This window comes from Anguilla anguilla, chromosome 9 (assembly GCF_013347855.1).
Source record: "Anguilla anguilla isolate fAngAng1 chromosome 9, fAngAng1.pri, whole genome shotgun sequence".
NCBI lineage: Eukaryota > Metazoa > Chordata > Actinopteri > Anguilliformes > Anguillidae > Anguilla > Anguilla anguilla.
In genome coordinates, this window is record NC_049209.1 from 12,819,624 (window position 1) to 12,845,123 (window position 25,500).

Here is a 25,500-nt window from a genome sequence, read left to right on the forward strand (position 1 = left end):
AACTCGATGACCTCACCTCAAGGCAATTTGTGAAAAACTGAGGGCTCATGTACGACGCACTGGTCAAATTGAGCAACCTCTCTCGCTATTGTCAAAAACAACAAACTCTTCCAGGTGCAGACAAGCTGCTTGCCCGACGAATCCGCATATTTGAGCTGATGGTGCATACCACTGGCTGCCATTGGGGGGGGGGGGGGGGGGGGGGGGGGGGGGGGGGGGGGGGGGGGCAGACAGAGGTCATTGACTTCTAGCTAGTTTTTTAAAGATGATGCATTTGATTTGTTCGTGTCATCATTGTACTGTGACAAAGTAAAACTCTGGAACATCAAAAAAGTTACTGTGCATGGTAAAAAATGAAGAAGCAGTGGTGCAAGGTAGTTTGGATGAACCCCAGAGCAAGATTTTTTTTAACGGGTCCCCTCTCATCCTCATGCAAACATGAGCACACACAGCACCATTAGGCCTAGATATCTTACAGTGCATAAAGTGTTGGGTTGTATTACGTAGGCAATTGGGAAAGTAGGTCAAGTTAGGCATCAGAACCATGAACAGGTCTCAGCCTGGACAGTGCTGGGTTGCAGGTTGGTCAATACGTTAACAAACAGTCACCAGCTAGGCCAATAGCTTGCTTAGGCCTACGCTACACATCAGACAAAAAAGCATAATTGGGCACAGTGGCTCACTTGTTGTAGTCTAGGCTATGATTTCTGTAGGCTAAAATAATTATTTATAGATTTCCCAACAGCCATAACCTGCATGAGGTTTACCCATTCTAGCTAGCTAAAATTCACCTTACCATAAAATCTACCAGTTACCGCCTTGACACTTTTGCTCTCTTCAAAATCTCAAAAGCCGCAGGGGGCAATACAGTGCCTTCGCTAGCCCATGAAATGCTGAATCTTTGGAATATTTTACATCAAAACCAACTAAAATTGTTTTTTGGCTATGCTGGCACGTCAGAAAGTAGCCTATAGCCAGTCTCTCCTACCCGATACTGCTCCTCGGGTAGTTGTTGATTAATTTTAATTTTAAACAGAGCTCTGGTGTTGCGACTGTGACAGACAATGTCATAACAACCGCAGTGTCCTACACACCTCACCAAAGGTTATCGGACGATGTTCCACACGAGAACGCACGGAACAGACTTACACCAGCAATGTGTATAAAACAGCCCAGCTCCTTCTGTAAACAGTGATAGACAGATCACTGGTGAAGTCCAAATGCTGTACTCTCACTCCTGGCCTGATGAAGTGGACATTCAGTATGGTGACAGGGATGTCAGGCACCTTTGTGAAGTCTTCAAAATCGATGGTACGGACAGCATCAGAGGATTACCTGAGTAGGCAACATGAACAAAGATGCACAAACACCAACTGGCAATGAGATGCTTTTACGTGCAACTAAAACAATTGCAGTATCCACACATGTATACCATTAGCCATCACGCAAACCTTATATTTAAAAAGTAATGGCCCAACACTGGAAAAATCCAATTCCATCAACTACGTGAGGTCTTGGCTGGCTAAAGGTCATCACACTGGCAACGAGACTGCTAGCCACGCTCTGATGCTACATGCCAAGATGAATCGTCTGTTTTGAGCAGGTAACTTAGGCTAGAAATTTGATTTAAAAATGACTAATTGTGAATAATTGTTAAGTTTATTTGATTTTAGTCTAAATGTTAATGTTTAAATCAAAATACATATATACATACATAATAACATATAATAAATATTAATATAAATATCTGGTCCTTGGGCAAAATGTACATTTTAGTTTTAAAAATTAATTGTGGGACTAGGCCACACAGTTTTTTTTTTTTTTTTTTTTGCCAGTGAATCAAGAACTTCTGTGAAGGGGAGAATGAGGGACACAGCACTGCACCCGAGAGGATACCTTATCCTCTAATGTTGCCTTTTGTCTCACACTGTTCTGCAGTGGAGATAGTTAGTAGTCCATGCTCCATTTTGAGTTGTGCTGTCATAATGTTGGTTATTCTCAAAACGTTATTTGATCATTTTGATGGGATTTTGTGGCATTTTATTTTTCAAATGACCAAATGTTTTAATGAAACATTATGTAATATAGTTTACATGAAATTATTTTACATAAAAGTTCAAATAAAAAAGATGTGCACTGCGTTTTATTTATTTATTTATTTCAAGTTTGCATGTTTTACGGGTCATCATTGAGCAGACCGTTAAAACAAAAAAAAACAAAAATGTCAACATTTCAAAAAGTGAGTGCCTGCACTTATTTTAACCCAATTCAAAACTGCCACACCATAATCTGCTACACTAAAAAATGTAATTTAGGATAAACATTTAATTCATTTAAACGAATTATTTCTTTAGTTATTTCTTTAATTAGTTCATATGCGTACCAATGCAAGGACACTTCTCAGGGATAGAAAATCCACGAATTCCTCAAGCCACTTTAAACAAAATATACAGTAAATCTGTTGCTCCACCCTGCATGAAGCTGTTTGTCCATACATGAAAATAGAGGACGTCTGTCTATTTGAAAAATGAAGTGGTGCACAAAGGACATTTAGAGTTCAGCCATTTAAAATTGGAAGATTGTTTCAACAAGCCTACGACACATCGTAATAACTGAAAGTACATCGTCATGTAACAATTTTGATGCAGAACCTTGCACGGTTTACCTTCGGTTGACATGCGCACTTGCAACGGGGTTAAGGATCTACGTGGAAGGATTGCCCTATTATTGCACAGTGTTGCATCAATTTGTTCCTGTTAAGTACTACTGCGCTTATCCTTTCACGTTTGCAAATGTACCCCATGTAGCCTATTGCTGACAAAAGCTGAATCAGAGACGGACCGATTAGTAGAGGTAAAACAAACATTTTCTCGTTAAACCCAGCATACTTTAAACATGTCATGTTACTTAATATTTGTATTTTGGACATCGTTACATTTCCCAGAGTGGTTATTTGAAATTATGCAGAGCTTGCTGAGCCAGTCTCAACCATAATAGTGAATACTCATTTGTTAGTATCGCGCATCATTTCGTTCTGTAGAATAGAACAGTGATGGTGCCTCGGCTTTGAGTCTACGGCAGTCTGATAAAGGCATGCCTGGGCATGCATGAACAGTGCAGAGGACTTGAGTCTATTTTGGAAGACGCAGAAGTGGGTCCAGATTATAACGACGCAAACACTTTTGTATGTATCGTCGAGCATATGAGTCAAGGTACTGTACTGAATTTAACGGAAAATATTATTAAAGATGTGAGTTTAGTTGACAGTGGTGGGAGGCGACTTGGATGACTAATTATGATTAGTCATTCGCCCGGCCAGTTCTGCGAAGGAGGGCATGAACCTAAAAGGAGCAAAACTTTATTTTTTTCCCGAACCTTAATGTAGACACAGTGATGCCATGTTTTGCTCCGTCATACTTTGATACTGAATTTAAGATTAAGAGGTTTAAGTTTTATACATTTAATAAAATATTAAATTCTGTGGGCATGGCTTACAATTCAGAGTTAAGGTAGTGTAGGTAGTGAAATGTCTGTTATGTGGTTGTTTTTTTATTTTATTTTTTCAAAGCAATAGCAGAATTGTAAAGCTAAGTCCGTGTAAGTCCGTTGCGATGTTTTTGCCACGATTGTTTTTATTGTTATTGCTGTATTTGTTGTAGTTTGTGATGATTAGCGTGCTGATGATGATACTGTATTTAGTGGTGATGACGATTATAATTTAATTCCTACTCAATTTTATTTTATTTATCATTTACTATACATCTTTATGAAGGTCAGATGCAATACACAAGACAATTTTTTTGAGCATCAAGCCATCAAGTGTGTGGACCATAGTTTACCTTTCTGCCTACCACGTGGAAGGCATGTGTGGCAGCGCTCCTATGGTAGAGTAGTCTTCTGCTCGACATTTGAGATGTGTTTTAATATGATCCCCTTTGCAAGGCCCTTCCAGTTCTATTAGTAAAGGCAAACACTGAATTATGCCTGAAATATGTTTGACGTATTGGCAGTGATTGAAAATGAAAGAAGCTTCCAAACATACCCTATTTAGTCTTCAAATATAGCTATAAAGGCAAGTACATTTGAAATTACATTTTGTATTTTGCTTATCAATATGTAAATTAAAGGGACATTTAATGTGTATAACCTTTCCTTTAAATACTAATCAGTAAATATTTGGTGAACAGAATTCAGTATCCATCCACTTCACTATAAAAGTGAGATATGGCCTACATTTCAGTTCAGAAATACATCTGAGTATGCTTATGAATGCAGAATAATATTAGCAGTTTTTTGTGCATGTATTTTTTGGATTGCAAAACAGGAAAACACAACACATCTGTTTTTGCAATATGTCAAAATATAGTGTATTATTATTATGCTATGTGGGTTTTTCTCCATCTGTTTCAGTCTTTGGGGTGAGTGAGGTAGCAGTAGTGTCATTCTGGGTTGTAATTAGGGTTGTTTTGGTACAAAGATCATAGTCGCTACTTCATCGCCTGAGGTCACATAAACAGGAATCCTATGCTGTATGTATGTTGCTTTAGATATTTTAGGAAAAATACTTTCAGAATCCATGCATTTTTGCATTGTTGCCTTTTAGTCAAAGCCATTCCCTAAGTCGTATAGCCATGGAATGGCATCACATGCATTGTGAAATGTGGCATGTACACTGCATGTAGAAGCAACTCTGCAAGCCTGTGTGTATTTACATGGTGCATTTGTTTCACATTTCTTGTTGTGCACATTGCAATAGGGTCATTTTTTAGATTGCTTCAGTTTTGTGGAAGACCTTGGGATTTGAAGAGCAGTGACTGAAGTGGTTAACATTTTGTAATTGTAATTAGCCTATATATTTTTCGTGATGTATCAGTATCGTCTTTCATTTCATTTGAATGTTAGTATTTGGAGGCCTGTCAATTTTTTTTCCTCCAATCATTTTCAGTCCCGCCCAAATTTGGAATGTCCAATTCACAAACTGTGTACAAGCATTCTCATATACGGCAGTCTCTTCTGAAACACGCGCCTGCCAGCCAACTGCTTCTTTTCACGGCGTAACCGCAAGTCGTGCTTGTGCAGAGCAGCATAGGAGACCCATTCATACACATGCACAGAGAGAGCCAGCCAGGGGTGTACAGACAGGCCAGCAGGACTCACTCGAGCAAAGACAAATGCTATATCCCTACCCACTGCATCCCTCCCATATCTCGCTTGCTAAAAGTGATGCACGCCACTTTTACCTAGTGAGCTACCCAGCAGCCTGAGACATGTCAATGTTTAACAGATTTCACTTAGGAATCAATTTTGTTTGCATCGGCTACAAAATCTATGTAAGGGGAGGCCTATAATCATAACTGCTGTTGTCTGCAGCCCATCAAAATTTATTGCAAAAGTATTTGCATCGTTGCCAAGTAGTACATGTTTCCAAACTACACCAGCCTTTCAACCAACCAACACCCGTTCCCATGGACTTGTACTACTCATTTCTCTAAAACATCCTACAGTAGCGTTCCTGTCGACAAACTTAAATATATTGCATTCAGCTTTTTGCCGTCTGGAAATGCTGCATATCACGTATTTTGACGCTCTCAATTTTACTTTTTTTAAAACATGAAAGGAAAGATTTGGAATTAAGAGAACATTTATTCATTTTATGGCAAATGTATGTCTATAAACAGTTGAAGACCTTTCAACAAGATGAAAAGATAGGCCAGAAGGATAAAACCATGGTTCAGTTTTCTTATGCTGCACCCAGGCTTGCTCCCAGTCCACACTGAATCCACTTCTGGTCCACTGCCATTTCAATAAGTTGCCATGTAGCAAATCACAAAGTTTTATTGTGATTAGTGACTAGATGTAAACCTGGTGTTGATTGCCTTTGGCTGTTAGACTCAGATGTTCCATTAAATAAAATTCATGATGTGGTCATCTTCTACAGGTTCTTAACTATTGCCATGGATTGTTCAGTAAACCAGTATTACTACAAAGGTGAGTGCCACCTTTGCCAGCAATGCGGACCTGGGCAAGAATTGTCTGAGGTGAGTATTATTTGGGAAAACACATTGAAAACAACTAGGCCCTAATTCCTGCTAATTCTCCCCACAGCCACACAACAAGCCTGTTCATTTTTTAAGTAGGAGGTTAGGAGGAGGTTGTCATGGACAGACTAGTAATCAGTAATACACCGAGCACAGCTTTGCTATGAGAGAGGTTTTTCTTGCAGACCAGCAGTGAAGAGAAGGAATTCTCATTACTGTATAAAGGAACAGAGTTTTTTTTATTTTTTTTACTGTGACTAGCTCATTCAAAAAACATTTGGCTGGCTGAAAACGTTGTTCCAAGTTCACACAAGCAGACTTGGCAGAGGTGCTGTGGAACTTGCATTGGCTGCAAAGGAGACCTCCCTGCCAAGGGAGGTAGCCCGTGACCTGAAATAACCCTGGAACCCAGTTTCTTTCTTTTTTTTCAGTTGGAAGCGGCAACTGAAAGCAGGTCAAATTACAAACCTCCAGTGTTTGCACAGCCTGATCTGTGCTCTGAACTATATCTCTGATAGAATATATGATAATGAAAAATGACAGAAAGGAGTATGTCTGCCTAATGGCAGTAGAAGTTTAGAAAGTATTGCATGAAGTTAAAAAATAAAAATTTGAAAATTTCGACCTTGCATTTTCTGTTATCTTAATTACCTGTTTCTTCCCAGGACTGTGGTTATGGAAGTGGAAGGGATGCTTACTGCACCTCATGCAATGCAAAGTCATACAAAGAGGAATGGGGCCACCACAGCTGCAGACTCTGCCAGTCCTGCAAATGGGTTAACAGGCATGAGAAGTTTCCCTGTACCACCAAGAGCAATGCAGTCTGCGGAGACTGTTTACCAGGGTATGTCTTCCTTTACAGGTCTCTCTTGCAAAATGTATTTGAATCTCAATGAGACAAATCTGGTTCAGTCAAGTTTACATAAAAATACAGCCCGTGACTGATTTACCTTAAATATGTGTTTTTGTTGAAGTTCTGTATGTGAGTGAGATTTGAGATATGCGCAGCATTGTCAATGTAGGTTAGTGACAGATAAAAGAATGAATATTGAAAATCTAAAAATGGAAACCTGAAAAAATGTTTAAAATATTGCTACTCAGTCCCTTCTTTTTTAAATCTAATTACAGGTTCTACAGCAAAACTAGGATAGATGGTTTGCATGATTTGGAATGCATGCCCTGTGGACTATCATCAGCCAATGAGCAACAATGCATCCGTAAGTTGTAGAAAACCAGCCCGACCACTTTGTGTACCAAATCAGCTTTGTGTGACAACTTGCATAAAAGTGAAAAATCCGCAGCAGCTCACATGGTTTCTTATCTGAATCAGAAGGTAATTATCGGGGAGTTTTAAATACAGAGCCTTTCGGAGTCTGTCAAAACAGGATCTCATCAAACCGCTTAACACCAAATTTTTATTAGGATAAAATATAGGCCCTATATACAGACAAGTTGGAGTCTAGAACACAAACAAAAAACCCCACAAAAACATCAAACACAAGAAAAAACCAAGCCCCCCCTGCAATCCCCGCCCAACACACGCCTCCTTCCCAGTATCCTCCTCTGTACCAACAACACAGTGTGATTGACAGTGTTGTGCATTATCATGATACATGTCATCAAGCTCCTACTGATTGTGATGTTCTCTAATAAATGTGTTTAACATGATTGTACTAATGTAAGCCAACATAGCAAGAAAATCATATACATATACAACCATATACACACACACACGTATATATGCACAGATGAGTGAAAAATTAAAGGAAATACCTGAATAAATGCATGAATGGAGAAACAACAAATGTGGATGTTTGCATGCAGTTTTGCTGCGTGATTCAGTTAAGCAATTAACATCCTATCATGCTCTTGTGGCATGTATAAAAATGCCGAGCAGGCCCAGTTGCCCTCAATTTTGGATCAAGATGGCGAGAGGAAAATATCTAAGAGATGAGGAAAAAAGAGATGTGGAAAAAAGTGACATGGTCAGGGCGAGTGCATTTCTGGCGTACACCAAGAGAACGGTACAGGCCTGAATGCATGACCCCTACAGTGAGGGGGGTCCGATGGCTCTGTTATGCTGTGGGGAGCATTTTCCTGGCATGCTTTGGGTCCACTTGTCCTGTTGGATTGAAGGGTCACTGCAAATCAATACAAATGTTTCATCACCTTTATCCTATGATGAAACATTTATATCCTGATGCGAGTGGTCTCTTCCAGTATGACAATGTCCCCATCCACAGGGCACTTGGGGTCACTGAATGGTTTGATGAGTATGAAAATGATGAGAATCATGTGCTATGGCCTTCGCAGTCACCAGATCTCAATTGAACACCTATGGGAGATTTTGTACCGACATGTTGACAGGGCTGTCCACCACCATCATCCAAACACCAAATGAGGGAATATCTTTTGGAAGAATTGCATTCCATCCCTCCGGTAGAGTTCCAGAGACTTGTAGAGTCTATGCCAAGGCACATTGAAGCTGTTCTGGCAGCTTGTGGTGGCCCAAGGCCTTACTTAGACACTTTATATTAGTTTGACCTTTAATTTGTCATCTGTCTGTATGCACCTGTAGTTGCCTGGGGACATAAAAAGCAGCTGGGGAATGATTTGGTGAAAACCTAGCTAGCGTCCATGATGTGAGATGCGTAATCATAACAAAGTTGCGATGCATGATTAGGTGATCTGGGTTTCTGGAGACAAGTCGGATGTTGGACCAAACCCTTAACCAGTTAATATTAGCAATACTTAGATCACTGCTCCAGATTCTGCAAACTGCCAGCTGTTGTGAGATTGTCTGAGTGAGTAATGAGACAATACCAAATTGAGTGCCAGACATATAAATTCTATGGATATGATGGCTGTCAATATTAGAGCCCCAGGGACCCCCATAGGTATTAAGAGCAGCTTTATAAATAAAAGAATGTGGTTCCAGATAAATTATATGATACTTTTGGATTATGGATGGCTCTTGAATTTATCTTGTATAACATCCAGTAGGACATTGATACCTTTTTCTGAAGAGTGTGGGAAAAATACTGGCTTACAACCCACTGTAATTGTATAATTATTGTGAACAGATGAAAGATGAAGATGATATTTCTTGGGAGATTCGGAAATTTTCTCAATGGGCCACGACCATTATTATTAACTGAAAAACAATAGGGCCAAATTTAGACAAACAGAACTTGTGTGGGATGCTGGAATAGACAATGTCTTGTAGTCGATGAGGTGTGACTCTGTCCTATAGAGCACCAATCAGTGTGAGATTTAGGATTGAGCTGTCTAGTCAATGCTCGCATGGTGCAGGACCAGAAATAAAATTCTAAATCAGGTCATTTTTGCCCCCCCCCCCCCCCCCCCCCCCCCCCGTGTTTTTTGAGCATTGAAGTGTGGAAAGCTTAATTTGTAGGGGTTTAATATTCCAAATTAATTTAGTGATTGTGGAGTGAAATATATTCCAGCGGCCTTCTATATGCAAAAAGCGTACCAAGCACTTACTACAACATGCAAGTACAGTAGGCTATGTGTACCTCAAAGGCTGCCTTGGCTAACTCAATTCAGACAAGCTAGTGCCAGCAGCAAGTTAGCCAAGCTGTTCCTCATTTAAAATTGCTTTATGTACCAGCTAACATATAGCTAACATTTGCTGTAGTACACAACTCTGCTTACAACTTTGCTACTCGTCATTACAAGAGAGACTAGTGCAGGAAACTTTAAATGAGGAACGACTCTGCTAACTTGTTGCTGGTGCTGGACGTTTTTTGTTCACTTTTATATTTTAAGTAGGCTACCCAGATAGCAAGCGACTCCATGCCAATTCTGCCCGCAAGGGATCAGTGACAGGGCTTTTCCTGGCTCAAAATAGGGTTTAGGTGGTGACTTTGTGTGACAGCAACTGCGGTCGTTCTGGGTTTACTGTCACCGTCAACTCGACACATCGTCTACCTATGTTAAGCTACATTTAGACTGTAAAGTTCTGGTGTGACAAAAATAAAAAATTGGAACAATTAAAATATTTATAGGTTTATATATTGTAAGTGCCAGAATTAGGGGACATATAGCCTATACTAAACGGTTGACACATTTGTAAGAGTGTCATTCTACAGAAATAGTGGTATTTGTAATTGTAATATGTCTTGAAACAAATTTTATTTTTGTCACTAAAAATTTAGGATACAATTTTAATTAACCTTTTAACTTGAGTCCACAGAAATGCCAGCTTATTATATTTTAATTTGTTTTTATACAGTCACTGAAAGAATTCTTGCACCATCCTTTTTGTCACTGGTGTTATTTGTATCCTATACAGTATCAGAATTTTATTTCTTTGTAAGGGGCACTAAGAGGGCACCCTTGTCTAGTGCCCCTAGAGATGGAGAAAGTGGTTCCGGTCATGACTGGCAGTAGGATTGGAGTAGAGCAATTTTATCGTGGAAATGAATCAAGGGCAGAAGTCATTGCATTTAAGGACCTGCTAGGGATATAGTCCTTCAAGGCCTTCTTTTTATCAAGAGATAAAGCAATGCATGGAGAAGCGTTACTGGTTGCACCTTCAAGGATATTTCATAGTCGGTGGACATTATCAGAGGTCTGATCGTAGTGTACTGATAGTAAGTTCTGATAGTAAGTGTATCATATATGGATCATGTCTCCTGGCTAGAACTTTAGAAAATAATTTCATTTCAGAATTTAGGAGTGATAGAGGATGATAGCTGGACCAAGTCATGGGGGCCTTATATTTTTTAAATTTAAATGAATATAGCTGTATTTGTGTGGCTAGAGAAGGAACCACAAATGAGAGCTGAATCATATCCAGTAGCAAAGGCCCTAAGTACAGCCAGAATGTGACAAAAACTTCAAGGGGGATTCCATCAGGATGTGGTAATTTTTCCCTGTCTTCATGGATTTCATGGCTTCTTTGAGCTTTGCAATTGTAATGGGTGTTATCTAACAGATCTGCGAATGCTTGAGGGATTCCTGGGAGATAAACATTGGAAAGGATAGTTGTGCATCTTTTATAATCTGAAGAGGAATCTGAACTACATACTTAGGAATAGAAGTCAGAAAAAGCAGCTGAAATGGCAGCAGGGTCAACCAAGGAGTCATCTTCAATGCAAGAAAAGTTTGATAGGTTTTAATTCATGTGTAGTTTTTAGCTAAAACCCAACTAGGGCGGGAGCCATTATAATACAAAATTGTAATGTGATTTGTGTATCATAAATTCAGCTCTGTATCTCAATTAGGACTGTCAAAATTGGCCAAAAATGGATGTTTGAATATTTCTTTTAACGAACACATACGTTTAAATACATTTGAATAACAATCTTAAATTTATTACATGCCAGAATTTGACCACCTCTCAGGCTGTTTTAATTGTATGTTACAGCCACAAGATGGCATAACTTGCACAGGCACACTTCATTCGAATGTAAACATGAACATTTGAAAAAAATATATATTAACATGAACATTCAAGATGGCTGAGCAGGTGCTAAAATGTGAGATTTATTTTTTGTTTAACACAACCCAAGTTGAAAGGAAGACAGCTGCAATGAAGATATGCTGCATTTTTTTCTTTCACATTCAAATGTTAATTTTCACACTCAATTTTTTAATAATTCGAATACCATTGGAATATCAAGCCATCATTTGACAGTCCTAATCTCAATTGAGAGTTTAGTTCCAACCTTATTATCTCTCTTGTAATAGTTGTGTGGAAGGGGCATTGCATCACAAGGAGAGATAATTTATTATCAGTTCTTTGATTTTCTGTTAACATCTTTTTATTTAGGTAGGAAGCAACGCTAATTGAGAAAGATCTGATAAAAGCTTGAACTGCCTCCCATAGCACTCTCGGGTCATTGACTGAACCTTTATTGAAAACTGAATTCTGCCAGTTGAACATTCATTTGTACATTGAATTGTTCATTCTGTTACAGCAAAGTATTAGAGCACCAGCTGGCTGCTCTTAGTTTCTCTAGTGAGAGGTGGATTTTGGAAAGAACGTTATTATGAATGTTATTAAGAGGTACTTGGAGATGTAGCGAATTGCGGACTTTCCCAGCAAGATCTTTGGATGAAAATATTGTCAATTCTCGAGAAAGCTGGCCTGCAGAATAAAAATCCCTAAGCAAAGGATTAATCAAGTGCCAAGTATCAGTAACAGTGACATCAAAGGCTCATCTATGTAAGGACAAAGAAGTAGGTCGCTGTTCTCTTTGTTCATTCAGACGTGTTTTATCCAATTGATGTTCCCAAACAGTGCGTTTCAAAAGAGCAGTGATTAGCATGGAGTGCTCGTGCTTCCTTAAGTTGAGAAAGCTCAGACTGTAACCAGTGAAGGTGATACGAGGAAAATGTTCTCTGGAGCTCATCCCAACTCGGGAAAAAATGTTTCTCAAAAGCATTGTCGATTGGAGTGGTAAATGCCTTGGGTGTTCCCATAGATGACGTGGCTGCCACAGTAGTTTGGTCCCACGTGGATAAAAACTCCTTGGGAAAGCTCAAATAGAGGAGCCTATAATCTTAGGTTGATGATCAGGTGAATGGAAAAGTATTTAGAATGAAATAACTTAGGGAGGTACGAGAGAGGGAAACACTGTGTGACCTTCTTGCGCAGAGCACACCAAATTGTAACTACTTACAAATGTAGGCATTGTGCTTACTGAATATTATTTTTGCATATGTGTCATTTTCTCAAGGCGTGTTATGATTGAATGATAATTTTTCAGGCCAGATCTAAGGGCAGCTTTCAGAGTAAATGATAATCAAACTGTTTTTCAGGAAGCAGAGGAGAGGGAGTGCAGAAAGTCTGGAGCACCCAAGCTCCACCACAGGGGATCGCTGCAGCTGGAATTATTGGCGGAGCTCTGGTTGCTGTGGCGATTGCCGTTTCTGTCCTCTTGTTTGTGTACTGCAGACGTACCTCACTGAAAAAATTGTTTGAAGGTACCCTTCTCTTTCCTCAGTGAAATGTCTCTTTTCTTTGGCTTCTTTGCAATTTATATACAGCGTTCTGAAATATAAATGTCTGCTCTGTTCCTGTGCTTGATTAAAAGGTCTACATTATGACATAGAGTTGGTCTTAAAAGTGCAGTATACTTTCACCTTGTTTAATGATGATGTATGTTTTCTGACAGCATGTGCTGTGTCAAAAAAATGCAGCCCCAGTGAACATTATCAGGCTACAGTTACTACTGGGATTGGGGATACTGTGATCCTGAACCTGGAGAAGGAAGTACAGGTCTCAAGTAGGTAACATAACTGTACCTCACCCAACTTGCATTGTATTTTCTAAATGTGTGAATTTGCATCAGAAACTGTTGGAATGTCTTTTTGCTGATAACCTAGAAATTCTTTCTTTAGTATTTTGTTGTCAGTGTCTAGAGTGCATATGCTTTCTGTCCCACAGGTCCGTGTGAAGGCTTGACTTCTGTGGACTCACCGACCAGCCTCAGGACCTGTCTCAAGGCTCATGCCTTTCCTGGATCCATGGTGACAACCTCTGAACTCCGACCCTGCTACCTCAGTAGCTTCTCCGAGACCCAGCCTCTGATGAGATGTTCCACCTGTAGCAACTGCTTCTTGGGGTGGGTCTCTCAGAGGTCGTCTAGCTCTGCAAACAGCGGAGAATACCTTGTGGAGCCATCCCCCGTCTCATTTGATGAAGCCAACCTTTACTGTGCCTCTGAACAGAAGGAGAGGCACCAGCACGCACCGGTCGAGTGCACAGAGCTAGACATTCATAGCTCTTTCCTTCCTGATGGCAAAGCTGCGAGTGTTGAAATTAAAGCATCAACAGAGGTGGCTGAAGACTCCACCCAAAATATGTCAGTGGAGCAACTGAACAGCCCATCTGTCTGCCCCTTGCAAAACACCAACAGCTGCTTGAATGGCAATCAACAATTCTGCAGCAGCAGATGCAGCAATACGGTAATAGGACAGCACTTTTCAAGGCTGGAAACAAATCGGCCATTTTCTGTCACCTGTTGCTTTTAAAATGGTGTCCATTCATTGAACATTGAATCAAATGTCTAGTGTGACCTAGCTGTAATACAGCTTTTCCACATTTTGGAATGTAGAAACAGAGTATATGTTTCAGGTTCTTAACTGGATTAAGATTCTCTTTGCAGATGTTAAAACTAAGACCTCAATTTCTGAGGGTCATGGAGGGTCAACTGTTTATACACTGCTCAATTTTACACTGCGCTCTAATGCCATGCCTTCTGTTAAGGCCAATTATGTATTCATTTAATGATTTGAGTTTTGAGTCCTTTACCTGTTGTTACTCCCACACACCATCTTCTGCATAACCTCACCACGCCTAACATTGTATTCTGAAGTGAATACCAATGTCCCAGTGCATTTCAATGATAAGAAACATTACACTTAAATATTGAAGCGTTACCCCATATTGACAAGGTGAGTGCACCTCCAAGTAGCACTGATTAACTTGAACAGGAGAAAGGTGTTTTGGATTTTAAACTTATAAATATGAACACCCAAGGGTCTAATCACATAGTTTGAATCTGAAATGTTAGATTTTGTTTATTTCATTTTACCTTAATATATACCATAATATTCAATTAACAAATAAATAATTTATTTTGTGTATTACAGATTACATTCCTTTGTGTTCACAGGTGTCCAGTCTCCTGAGTTTGATGAAGAAGTGTTGTAGTCTAATGCAAGGTATGTTTCTGGCTGTTGCTAATGTTTAATTCCATTTCTGTGTATGTGTGGATCAACTATATAACTAAGAGAAACCATTTAGCTATTAATTTTCTATTTTAGCTTTAAAATTTTGTAAAATGCCTTCGGCCAAGATTTCAAGATTTATGTTCTGAAGAATCCTTACAATTTTCATTCAGATGAAACGGATATCCAGACATACAATGATCCCGACTGCTAAATACTCAATAGCCTGGATTCAGTCAGCAGTTGTATGTAGTATTTTCATGAATTTTTGAATTTTTCATTGCTGAACTCACTAAAACTAAACTTGTTAAAAAAGACAATAAAACAAGGACATCGGATATCACACCTGTTGAATGAATCCAGGGTGGCACAGTGGCGCAGTGGGTTGCCCCCAGCTGGGGCCTGTCTGTAGGGAGTTTGCATGTTCACTCTGTGTTTCCTGACAACTCTGGTTCTGCCCACAGTCCAAAGACATTCTGGTTAGGTTCATAGGAGAGTTTAAATTGCCCCTAGGTGTGAGTGCGTGAGTGAATTGTGTGTGTGCCCTGCAATGGACTGCCAAACTGTCCATCTGGCCAGCCTCTTGCCGGTGCATGCTGGGATAGGCTCCAGCACCTCCTGTGACCCTGACCAGGAATAAGCGGGTATAGATAATGGATGGATAGATGACTGAATCCAGACTGTTTATTAAAAATTTCACAAGTATCAGTAAAGAAAAAACACATTGAATACATCAAACAATAGTCTAAATGATACTTACAGAAAAGGCATAACGAAGCCATGGGCTGGGTATTTCCAGATTACATTTCAATATTCCTTGTCTACCTGAATTTAACAATAAAATTATTGACAACTATGTCCTTTTACATTCAGCTTTACTACACTTGGCAAATGTATCTTTATAACAGTGAGCTAATCAGTGATAATAAAATGGAAAGAAGTCCAGGTCTGGAGGTCAAATTAGCTCAAATGTCATGTAAGTCATTCATTAAGTTTCATTTCAGTCTTCCTCAATGCACCACTTCAAATTAAATAACATTAATCAGCCAATGCAAAGGAATAGTTCCTGCTGTAAAATTTAAAATTGTATCATTGCTTGGAATTGAGGCAGTTGAACTTTTCCAATCTGGATAGAGATTCTGCTTCAACTGCCTCCTGGCAGCATTGTAACAGATAGCCTCTGCTTTGAAAGTGCACATGTGAAACTGCAAAATATGAATGGGTAATTTTTATGAATCCAAAAGTGAATTTCTCTGTGAAATCAAAGTGATGTGATTGGCTGTGTTTGAATTTTGAAGGTCAAACTAAAATCCAGTAAAGCTCTGAACGTTGTGGAGAGGGTGGATCTTGTTTACCTTAGTGTGGCACTCAGAGGCTTAAGTACAGCCAAGTGGCCATGATGCAGCTAGCAGAACATGCCCTGTTCTACTCAAATTACATCTCTCCCTAGGGTACCACTTAGTCGCTCTGATGTTGCTAAATATTTTTTTTTTGAAATTGAAATATATTGAAATGAGTTTGGAGGGGTGAAAAGGGAGTATGTAGTGCAATTACGGAAATGAGATGAGCACCTTGGTCTGTGCTCAGGAGCGCAGTAGGAAATTGACACCTTCTTAAACCGCACGCAGTGTAATGGGGTGCCAAGTGGTAGTGGTGTGAAGATGAGTGACCCTAGAGAGCTGCCATTCATCTTAGGTGCTAATTTCTGATCCCTTTGCAATCAGTGTTTATTGATATTCTACCTGCATGTATTTTTAATGTCCCTGAAGAAAATGGTTTGGATTAGGGTATTATTTTTACAAATGTTTTTTTTCTCTCTGTGGCTGCTTTGTTTCTTGTATTTATCATGTCATATAGTACATGCTTCATTTCCTATGCTTTCATAAATATCAGCAACCAAACAAAGAAAGGCAACCACCTCTGCTCACTTTGAAAAAATGTTTTACAGACGAAGAGAAACCTAGCAGCAATACCGTATTGTGATTTCTATGGTTAGAATAGTGATTTTTGTGTTTAGAATGGCAGAAGTTTCTTTTAATTCAACTGTGTAGTGTATGATGTACCCAGTCTGTATACCTGTGGGTTGCAAAACAAAAAAGACAAATTGTCTGGAGGGCTGATATTTTTTATGGGACAGTATGACAGCAAAATTTTCAGATGCATTTAATTAGCATAATTTTGGCCTTTTGGAGTAGTGAAAATGACTGAATGGAAAATGAGTTTACTGTTGTCCTTGTTTTTCTTTGTTCAGAGTATTTGTAACAGCTTGATCACCCATTTAGTGGGGATTGGTGAGCATGTGCAATTTAATGGACTTAACAATTGACCATGAAAATAATCGCTGAACTTTGATAGGAGCTGATAATGAGGATAGTTAAAGCATTTATTGAACATGTTTCAGAGTTGTAAGGTTTTATTTAAGAATAGTACACCCATGTGAAAATGACCTTTATAAATGCTCTGGGAGAAAGGGTTAAGGAACGTTGTAATTTTGTTTTCATCTGTTTGTGTCATATTTTAGATTTGTTGCTTACTGAACTGAAATATCCAGGATGTCTGTCCCTATCATTTAGCATTCTCACTTCCATAACTCTTGAATATCAAATTTTCATTTCCTGTAAAACTTAATTGATGGGCAGATTATTGATGTGCTTTTTGAATCTATGAGCATGCAGGAACAGCCGACCATGGGAAAAGGGGGCACTTCATTTCATAGAAAGAAACACTGTTTTATGTTATTTACTCTTAGTGTGAAGCTATTGTGTCCTTTATGAGATCATTCTTTCCTACAATTTAAAACAATAAAGTTCCCTGCAGCTTCTTGTTGTATAGATACACTTCCTTTTAAGACTTAAAAAAATATCTAGTCATTGGCTTTTGAGGCATTTCCTTTATTCCAGTCAATCTGCTGAACTATTTATGTGCACAGTAAAAAGTAAAAAAGCAGCTTTTGTAGTTTTCCATTCTGCACTGCTGTGTCACAAGATTTTTCTTCATCTTGGCCAGAAGTATGGTCAGGCCTACAGCGCGTCACTGTTCTGCAGGCTACAACAGGGAGGAGACGATCACTCTGCTGAAACAGCATAATTGTAGGCTTTATGGTTTTAATTAGCCTAATGGAGAGAAGAAAAATGAAATATGCAAGCTGAAGCGTTCCTTAGGGCTGCTGTCTGATAATGCACTTAAAATGCAGCCACTGCTCTTTATGAAAAACCTTGAACAGGCATAATAATCACACACAGGACCCCTGTTGACCTGATGTCTAATAGCTACCATCTCAACGTTTATTGGTGACTGAATTAACCCACTTTTTAAGGTATAACTGTTATTGTGCATTACCTCAGATTGCATGTATTTCAAAGGTCGGTTGTTTGCAAAAAAGTAAAATGGCACAGTGTCAAGAGGCCATCACACAGGGAACACAGGGAACTCACACAAGCTGTGTTCTGTGTTGGCTTATACTTTTCTTGTTGAATTTTCTCTGTGTAATTAAGGTACCAAATAGATATATGTGCAAAATGTTCATCATAAACGTAAAGAAGTTGTTAGTTTTCTTAGAGCAACTTTTAATGATTATACAATGTAATGATTTATAATTATATGTATAGAAAAGCAAATTGATATTGCATGAATCAATTTATGGGGAGGCCAGAAGATGCTTCAGAACTTATGCCACGCAGGTTTTGAACTGTGTGTAATGGGATATTGGACCATTCCTCAAGAAGGAGAAACAAAATTTAAAGTTGCCACAGGCTTGCGGTGTTTAAAAACTATCCTGTTGTTGATGAGCTTTGACTTGAAACCACCGTTCGTTTTTGCCGGCGCAGTTTATTCAGTTTTGGCATATGGTGTAAGAATTTTCAACACTGTTTCCCATGTCACATTTTTCCGTTTTGGTCTCTGGTGTGTCTGCTATTTGGCCATTGACTATTTGGCCCCTTGGGAACACTCTTTTGTTTGCTTCATGTTGCTTTGGAAACTGGCATATCAAAATGCTGATTGTCAGACGTTGTTTGTAGCTGATACCTACTGCTATTTGGCATTCACCTGGTTATGACTCACCTGTATGGCTACCTTTGTAATTGTGATTTAGTTACTTCAAAGCTCAAGTCCTTTTTTATTTGGGGTTTCTCTTTTTTCAAAACCCGTTTCAACATGCGGTTTATTCGCTGTCTAAACAAATCACTGTAAAGGAAGTGACATATCTGGATTATGGTAATTGAATGCTGTGTACCTTGTCATGTCTGGCGTATGAATAAAGTGAAGGGGATTTTCAGTGCTTCGATTTTTACAGCATTTCTAGAATGAACATGGTGGCTTTGTCAGCTCAGAAATTAGATGTAATAGTTATTAAATTGCTCTAATGAGTTCCGTCATTTGTTACTTTTGCCAGTCTGAAGGTTTGAGTCAATCTGCTCCCAAAATTCCTTGCTCTGTGTAAGTTGTGTAACATTCATTAGTTTTTTCTTTTTCAGGGGTCCACCTTGGAAGGCTGCCTCATGCACTCATTGAGTCTCTGGCCTTGAAACTGAACCCGGCATTTCCTGGGGTTAAGAACTACCAGCAGGTAGCACTGGAATTGGGTGTCCCGCTGGAGGTGCTGCAGAACCTCCGAGGATTTGAGCATGTTTTCCAGTACCTCTCCTCCTGCACGTTGCACACGGTGCCTGACCTCCTCAACACCTTCCACCACCTGCAGAGGTTCGACGCCTTGCTTCTGCTCTGTGAATATGCCTCCATGAGCCAGCTCACAGCTTGCTCACACTAATTGCCAACAGTGGCAAAGGGCTATAAAAGTGTTTTTAAAAGTTTTTATACATATAAAAGAAGGCAAACTTGAAACTACAGGATTTGACTTGAGGATTTCAGGGACAGCAGATGAAAATGTATTTTTTATTGTAATTTCTCTTTGCGTTCTTTGATATAAAAGTATTTTCATACTTGTTTTACATATGCTCATATGAATACAACATATGGGGAAAAAAAGGAATACTTTCTTATGGGACAGTGTTTGTGATGTTAACGATATGTAAATTGAACCCGTAGGTGTTTTAAAAATGAGTTCTCTAAAATAATCAATTTCATTTAATTTGGCAGAAGTTGATGTGTTTGTTAGTGGAACTTATTTTGTTAGTCTACTGTGAAGTAGGAAAGGTCTGATCACATTTTGGGGTTTTATTTTGAGATCACAATGTTCGGTGTCCTCTAAACAGTATTGTTCTGTCATTAAATGAAAATGTTCACAAAATTGTCCCACTTGAATTTTATTATCACCTCTCACAGGGGAGAAACTGAACACAATTTTTCAAAGTTAAACCAAATGTTTAAATATGAAGTGGAAAAGTTCAAGAATGAACTTTTCTGGGTACTATATTTATTTACTTCATACTACATTAGGGTCACATACATACTTCTCTTTGCCAAATTTTATATGTGGTTAAAGTCTAGAAATGTACAAAATCTGGCATATTTATCATGATGGGTATGTGTTCATTCTGAACTTGAAAAGAGGAAACCATATTTTTGTTCCATTCTGAAAATTACGTTTTTAATTCATGAGTAGTCGATGATTCTTGTTGGTTTTAGTCTAAATTAATTACACAGAAGGCAACTGAAATGTTATAATTAAACAATATTAGGTGACATTTTGAAACTTTGACATTTTGAAACTTTAATAAACATAATTTCACTCATACAAAATTAGTGTTTGTTTAGCCTTTTCAGTGCATAATAAAACTAGACAATTTAATTCCACTCTTACCCTGATGTCTAATTCACTGACAGTGCTGTGTAATTTATTTTTATATTATGCAGCACCATACCTTTATCATCTTTTATTTCGGGATATGTAGTTAATGGCAAGGGCTCCTATTGAAAAAAAGTACGTATATAATCTTTGCACTTGTATGACTTGGAAAGTGCCCATTTCGCTGTGTTCAATACATTTAGGAAATCTTTTCACCTGTATAGACTAAGACAGTTCATAAACACACCATCATTACAGTGTTATAGCAACTCCAGCATTATTATTTTAAAGCATATTAAAACAACTACAGCATTTCAACAAATACAATGTCACTACAACTACAGTGTTATGATACCTACTAGTCCACTACAGGAAGATTTCATCAGTCATGTGGAGACCATGGCCGTGACCGAATCAGCAGGCTTGCCTACTATTGAGTATACAAGTTGTATGAAACTTGTATACTCAGTAATATGCACTGATTCAGACACATGTTTGTTCTATAAATATCATGGAGTTTACATTTCAGCTAATCAGTGATGTGACTGTTTAGTGGGCTGCCAATCAGAAGTTAGCTTGAAGTGAATATCCATGCAGTACAAGCAGAATCTCCCTCTCAAGAGATTTACATCAAATTAAAAATGTTCCTGTTCACACATTTATGAAAGGTAAGTATACATCTTTATCTTGAGGCTTGAAATGCTAGAATAAAGTTATTGAACGGGTTATTGAATATTTAATTTAAAAATCTAAATAGGTAAATGTATGAGCTTATCTGTAATGACTTTCACTATGAGGACAGTTTTACTGCTTTAATTGGTGAAAAGGGAATTTCATTATACTTTGAATCCCCTGTAAAATTTTTCATGCACCAAAGATATGTGGTAACAAAACTAAACTATTTAAATAATCTATGATGCAGAAAATACCGTGCAAGTCTTGAGAAAATTTGTAAAAGTATATCCTAATTTAATTTTTGTTCATTGTACAGTTTTGTTCATTGTGAAAGAACTTGTATACTGTACATGCAATAAAGGCAAGGCAAGGCAAGTTTATTTATATAGCATTTCATTTCAGACAACAATGGCAATTCAAAGTGGTTTAAAAATAAAAATACAGAACAAATACAGAAACTTTTCCTACTTAAATGCAATGTTAAGTAGAAAAATTTGGAAGAAATTTTATAATTAAATAAGTGTCAGTAAAATTTTAAAGAGGGAGGACACCAGTCACCTAAAATAATGAGGTGTTGAAGTTTCAATTTTTGAAAAAATGCAGCCCTCTTGTGTTCTTTTAGTGTAGCCTCCAGGAAAGGAGTTTGAATTTCCCAGTTTGTGTAGATGCTCATATATTCTCGTGCAAGTATAAATTAAATTACTCTTAAATAAGCAATAAAAATACAATTGTGTTATGAAGTTTCTTGTGCGTCAATGTTTGTGCACAGCGTTTTTTCATAAATGAAGCCCCGTGCTTCATAACTTGAGGGTTTTGGTCTCACGTTACCATGAAATGTGTTTCCTTCATTAACAGTATGTGCAGAAAAAACCTCTGTTCATGCATTATAGGGCATTTTCATTTAGTCTTACAACTATTCCGCCCTTCTGTTACAATTATACCGACTAGGTCATATGAATGTAACATTGGACTGCTTGTACTTTGATTTAAATTGTATCTGACTCGCTTAAGTTATGAATGTACAGTAATTGAAATGGCTAATGACTTCTGACATGTCAAAGCTGTATGAAGTAAAATTTCATAGTGCTAGGCCAAATATTTTCTGAATAAAAGAACAAAATCTGAAAACTCAACTGTTACATTTATGGTGACTCTCCACTACTCTAACATGCTGACAATATGCAAATGAAAATGCTGATCTTGTACTGGGGAAAAAAAACAATTTTTTGTCGATGTTAAAAAACAGATGCAATTATCTTGCCGCAGTGGCCACCAGCTCTGATAAATCACCTCTAGCGGATTATATGAATCCATTTTCATTCTCTCCTCCCTTATGATCTAACATCAGAGCACCCTAAAATACATATGCATTAACCCAAACACTCAAATTTTAGGGATGCTGCATTTCTTTCATTTTCGTAGTGCAGACCTCTGGTGTGTCACCTTAGTAAATATTTAAAAATGTGATTTGCCTCATTAGCGTCTATAAAAGCCCTGCAAATCCTTAGTAAATACTGCCCTTAGCAAGCCTCTATAACTTTCATGTATAGCCTATTCAGTTACCAATCCTCATACACTAATTGACTTTATCAGGCACACACACCATATACACTATATGACCAAAAGTATCTGGACACCCCTTGGTGTGGGGCTGTTTTTCATGGCTTGGGCAAGGCCCCATAGTTCAAGTGAAGGAAAATCTTAATGCTACACCATGGAATCACATTCTAGATGATTTTGTGCTTCTCCAACGGTTTAAGGAAGGCTATTTCCTGTTTCAAAATGACAATGCCACCAGGCACATAGTGAGGTCCATATAGAGAATTTTTTATCGAGAATGGTGTGGATGAACTTGAATGTAAAACCAACTGAGCCAGGCCTAATCACCCAATCAGTGTCTGACCTCACATATGCTCTTCTGGCCGAATGGAAGCAAATCCCTACAGCAATGCTTCAACATCTAGTATAAAGCCTTCCCAGAAGAGTGGAGGTTTTTATAGCTGCAAAGGGTGGACCAACTCCATATTAATGCCAATAATTTTGGATGAGATGTTGGATGCCAGGTGTCCATATACTTTTGGCCATGTAGTGTACTTATAGTATAATTATATAATTATAAGTCATGCTAACGTAAACCTTTTTCAAATAGGATGGTATAACACCCACAGCAGTTTTATGACTGACAATTTCCACAGTGGAGCTTTTCCCCTTGTTGTCTTTCCAGGAAAAAAAAAATGATTCCACAAATTAAACAGACATTAGAAGTGTTAAGAATGAAGAAGAAGGTTAGGAATACACTGGTGATTTCTGTTACTGTTAATCGGTCTTACCTGTATTTATGTTCTAATTTTAAAAAGAACTTTTTATTCCTCCCTGTACTTCATTCCTAGGAAACCACATATCCCATGGAGACACAGTTATAACTGGCAGACGACTTGCAAGTCAAAGCCTCTATACCACCCACAGACAATGTTTGCTTATGGCTTGGGTTAAATTCAGTGGAAATGGTCCACAGGCCAGCAGAACTTTCTCTGGAGTAGCAGACTTTGTTGAAATACGATTTCCTTTTTTCTTTAAGGAGAGTGGGATGGTCTGCCCTCCTTTTGTGTGTTTTTCTTCATTCAGACAGGTAAAATGGAGAGAGAGAGCAGAAGGGACTGCAGCTGAGAAAGTGTCATGGCAGGGGATTGAACCCCTGGCCATGCAAGAGGGCTTGCATATGGCTTGAAAAGACTGCATCACATGTTTTTACATTTTTCCTTTCGTTATTTTTCACTGAACCTAAACAGTCCAGAAATTATTAAGCAAAACATATTTTATACCTGAGACATTTATTGATGAGCAAACAGCAGTCTCTTGTGGCTGGCACTGGAATAACACCACCAACTTGGAAGAGTTTTCATTTCCGATGGTAAGTCCAGTTTCCTGTGTTTGAAATGAATTTGTTTAGGGGAGCGGTTCCAATGTGAGCCAAGCATTGATGTTTCTCTTGTTTAGCAATGGTTCCTTGCTACTCACCCATAAATCCCTTTTCTGTCCAGTCTCTTTCTTTTTGTGGAGTCATGACCATCGACCTTAGCTGAGGTTAGAGAGGCCTGGAGTTATTTGGATGTTCTTTTGGGATCTTTTGTGACTTCCTGGATGAGTTATTGCTCCACCCTTGGAGAAATATTGGCAGGCCAGCCACTCCTGGGCAGATTCACCACTGTTCCAAGTGTTCTCTATTTGGAGATAATGGCTCTTACTATGGTTTGGTGGAGTCCCAGAGCCTTATAAATGGTTTTGTAACAGACTGATATATTTCAACATTTTTTTTTCTCATTTCCAAATCTTTGAATTTAGTTTGATTGTGACGTACTGTGCTGGTAGAAACTTTGTGGTGGCTACTTTACTCTGTTTAATATGAGTAAATTAGGGGGGAATTACTTTTTAACATGGGTGATATGGATCTTTGATCATGTTTTATTAAATACATGAAATAATCATTTATATTTGTGTTTTGTGTCAGGTTTTGTTTGTCTGATTTTACATTTTGTCTAAAGATGTGAAACCATTCAATGTGACAAATATGCAATTATAGAGGAAATCAGGAAAGGGGATAATACTTTTTCACTTGGACACTGGGAGACTCATCTATGTTTTTAGCAAATGTGATACTGGAATATGATATAGATGACACAGCACCTTCTGGACACCAACCTTAGATCTGCCTCCCAAAGCCAGCTTTTCAATATTGACATATCTTTGGCAATTGATGTGGTTTGATGTGGAAGGGGCATGATTGAGGTTAATTAAAATGGATTGCTTGTCATGGCAATGGAAACTGCAGCTGTTTTCTTTAATCAAAAAAGCAAAGTTGTCCTTTTACTGAATTCCTTCTGTATCTGTTACATTAATAGCCATGTTATAGTTTTTTTTATTTTATTATTGTTAACCATCTTAGGTATATCCACAGGGTCAGTGAACAGACATTTTAACCAGCTTTGGTACTGTATATCCACAGTCTGTTCAAGCTTTTAGCATATTATTGTTACATTGTCATGATTTTTCACATTTTGTGCCATGCTAAATTAAGGCAAGCAAGTACACATCACAGAGGCTTTCCAAACACATCACGCTGGGTGCTCTCAAGCAGGCCCTTTATGTAGCTGTACTAGTTGCCTGATTAATGTCAGGTGTGCTCAGTTATCAGGCATGCTATTGTCTCCACTTATAGAGAGTGGATATAGAAGTATTTTTGTAGCAAAATTACAAAATTTGCTCTAGTTGATTTGGTTTGAATTACTGAGTTGACTTAGTAGAAGTTTGAATCTGTCATTGCGAGTATTCTCACATTAA

At 38.3% G+C, this 25,500-nt stretch overlaps 1 protein-coding gene across 2 annotated transcripts; it reads left to right on the plus strand.

Moving 5' to 3' along the window:
- The first annotated feature begins 2,709 nt into the window (after window positions 1-2,709).
- eda2r (ectodysplasin A2 receptor) lies at window positions 2,710-19,989 on the plus strand. 2 transcript variants are annotated; one of them, XM_035432009.1, is made up of 10 exons: window positions 2,713-2,853; window positions 3,041-3,212; window positions 5,939-6,038; window positions 6,704-6,882; window positions 7,167-7,255; window positions 12,828-12,992; window positions 13,184-13,294; window positions 13,456-13,976; window positions 14,687-14,735; window positions 19,217-19,989. In XM_035432009.1, the coding sequence occupies exons 2-10, from the start codon at window positions 3,187-3,189 to the stop codon at window positions 19,507-19,509; spliced, it is 1,533 nt and encodes a 510-aa protein (XP_035287900.1). In that variant the 5' UTR covers window positions 2,713-2,853; window positions 3,041-3,186; the 3' UTR covers window positions 19,510-19,989. The 2 variants fall into 2 exon arrangements, with proteins under 2 accessions (XP_035287901.1, XP_035287900.1); XM_035432010.1 differs by lacking the exon at window positions 3,041-3,212 and having other exon boundaries at window positions 2,710-2,853.
- The last annotated feature ends 5,511 nt before the right edge of the window (window positions 19,990-25,500 follow it).

Bases quoted from the DNA above. Each gene is read 5' to 3' on its own strand.
- eda2r (XM_035432009.1), top strand. From the start codon at position 3,187: ATGTATCGTCGAGCATATGAGTCAAG. The intron at 6,039-6,703 runs GTGAGTATTATT...GTTTCTTCCCAG, and splicing joins CTGGGCAAGAATTGTCTGAG to GACTGTGGTTATGGAAGTGG. The intron at 13,977-14,686 runs GTAATAGGACAG...TTGTGTTCACAG, and splicing joins GCAGCAGATGCAGCAATACG to GTGTCCAGTCTCCTGAGTTT.